The sequence below is a fragment of the Rosa rugosa genome, chromosome 5 (assembly GCF_958449725.1).
Source record: "Rosa rugosa chromosome 5, drRosRugo1.1, whole genome shotgun sequence".
Lineage (NCBI taxonomy): Eukaryota > Viridiplantae > Streptophyta > Magnoliopsida > Rosales > Rosaceae > Rosa > Rosa rugosa.
This window is the reverse complement of record NC_084824.1, coordinates 17,130,532-17,132,596: the sequence shown is the minus strand read 5'-3', so window position 1 is coordinate 17,132,596 and position 2,065 is coordinate 17,130,532. Positions and strand designations below refer to the sequence as shown.

The window sequence follows — 2,065 nt, the reverse complement described above, 5'->3', positions numbered from 1 at the left end:
TTGGTATAAGGTAGGCAGTGAAGATGATGAGTTCATGAAGCTGGAAACTGATCTGGATGTAGTTACAATGTGTACAGCAGTGCCACATTGGAGGCTAATTATTCTGTACTTGGATCACATGGAGCTACATGAAGCATTTGGGGATGAAGATGAAGACGTCTTCATGTATGAAGACTTTTTTTTCAATCAAGGTGGAAGCAGCGGTGTCGTGATAGAAGAGCTGCTGCAGGAGCCCAGAAAAAAGGAAACTTGTGTAATTACAGAACTTCCTGATGAGCCAAGACCTGGTAGGAGCAAGGGCGTAATAATTAGGGAGGTTGAGGACTGTGTTCCTACTCAAGCAAGCACTGCTTGTGGCATTGGTCGAAATGACAAAGGAAAACAGAAGTTGTTAGAGTATTCTTCAAGTCCAAAGCAAAAACAAAGTGGTGTAAGTCACTCAAGTTTAGGGCAGGTTTCAAGTGGTGTACGGAAATCAAGTTTAGAGTTGGAGTCAAGCCAAGGAAATGTTCAGTCAAGCTTAGGTCAAGGATCAAACATTATAGGAAGCAGTGGTGTATATGAGGGAGGTGAGAGGATGCAAGATATTGATGTGATGGATTATTTGCAAACATTTGGAGGGTTGTTGGAGTATGAATGTGAAGATTATCAAGAGCATGAAAAAGGCAGTGAGGATGATGATTACAACCCTTTGGCAGAAGATGAGGATTATGACCAGTATGGGGTAGATGATGATGAGTGGCTGGAGGATGTGGAGCAAGAAGAGCCTTCACGAAGAACTACACATGAAGCTGCAAGTGTTGGTCAAGTTCCAGACTTTGAGGATAATGAGGATATGTTTGCTGAAGAAGGATCAGATGAAGAGCAGACATGAAGAGGCCTGTTTTCAAATTAGGGATAAAGTTTGGTACAGTCCAGATCTTAAGGGATGCTTTGAGGGAAATGGCTATACAAGGAGGCTGGGAATATGTTTACATTAAGAATGAAAAAGTAAGGTTACAGGTTGTCTGCAAGGAGGATGATTGCCCTTTCGAGCTGTTTGCTTCTAAACTGCAGCATGAGGCTACTTTGATGATCAAGGGGTATAATTCAAAGCATACTTGCATAAGAAAATTCAACAACAAAATGGTGAAGCTGAAGTACTTAACTACAAAGTTCAAGGACCAGATAGCCATGAATGAAGCATGGAAACCAGGTATGAATTTTCTGAAAAGTTCTTATTCCATTCATGATGCTATGAGGATATTGTATTGATGCTTGTATGATCATTTGACTGTTGTTGTATGTTATTGCAGATTCACTAGCTAAGACAATGTTTGCCAATATTAAAGCAAGGGTATCAACTCAAATGGCTTATAAGGCCAAGAGGGCAGCTTTGCTGGAGGTTGAGGGTTCTATAAGATACCAGTTTGCAAGGCTGAAGGATTATGGCAGTGAGCTTAAGAGGGTGGATCCGGAAACTACCATAGATATAAAGTGTGATTTCAGCAACACAAGCAAGGAACCACTCTTCAAAAGAAAGTACATATGCTTGGGAGCTTTAAAGAATGGAATAAAGGCTGGTTGTAGAAGTGTCATTGGATTGGATGGAGCACACTTGAAAAGCTGTTTTGGAGGGCAGCTTCTGACTGCTGTTGGTGTAGATGCCAACAACACAAGTTGGGTTGTCGCATATGCAATGGTGGAAATTAAGAGCAAGGACTCATGGACATGGTTTCTGGAGCTTTTGTGCAAGGACCTAGACATCAAGGAAGATGGAGCAGGATGGGTGTTTATTAGTGACAAACAAAAAGGACTGAAACCGGTGCACATATAAGGTTTTGTGTAAGGCATATGTGGACTAATTTCACAAAGTTATTTCTTGGAAAAGTAATGAAGGATCAAATGTGGAAGTGTGCCAAGTCTACTACTTTGCCTTACTATCAGAATGACATGGAGGAAATGAAATCCCTTGATAAGGATGCTTATGATTGGATGACAGGTACTCCTACTTCAGTTTGCACTTTTCAATTAGGATATGTTTCAATGGTTTTAATTTCTGTTTTGTTTTGTAGATGAGGAGAGG

General features: G+C 40.8%; 1 protein-coding gene across 1 annotated transcript; it reads left to right on the top strand.

Annotated features, from left to right (window-relative positions):
- The first annotated feature begins 870 nt into the window (after window positions 1-870).
- LOC133711279 (uncharacterized) lies at window positions 871-1,816 on the top strand. Its single transcript, XM_062137429.1, has 2 exons — window positions 871-1,195; window positions 1,296-1,816. Exons 1-2 carry the CDS (start codon window positions 871-873, stop codon window positions 1,814-1,816), a joined length of 846 nt encoding a protein of 281 aa, XP_061993413.1.
- Window positions 1,817-2,065: the final 249 nt, after the last annotated feature.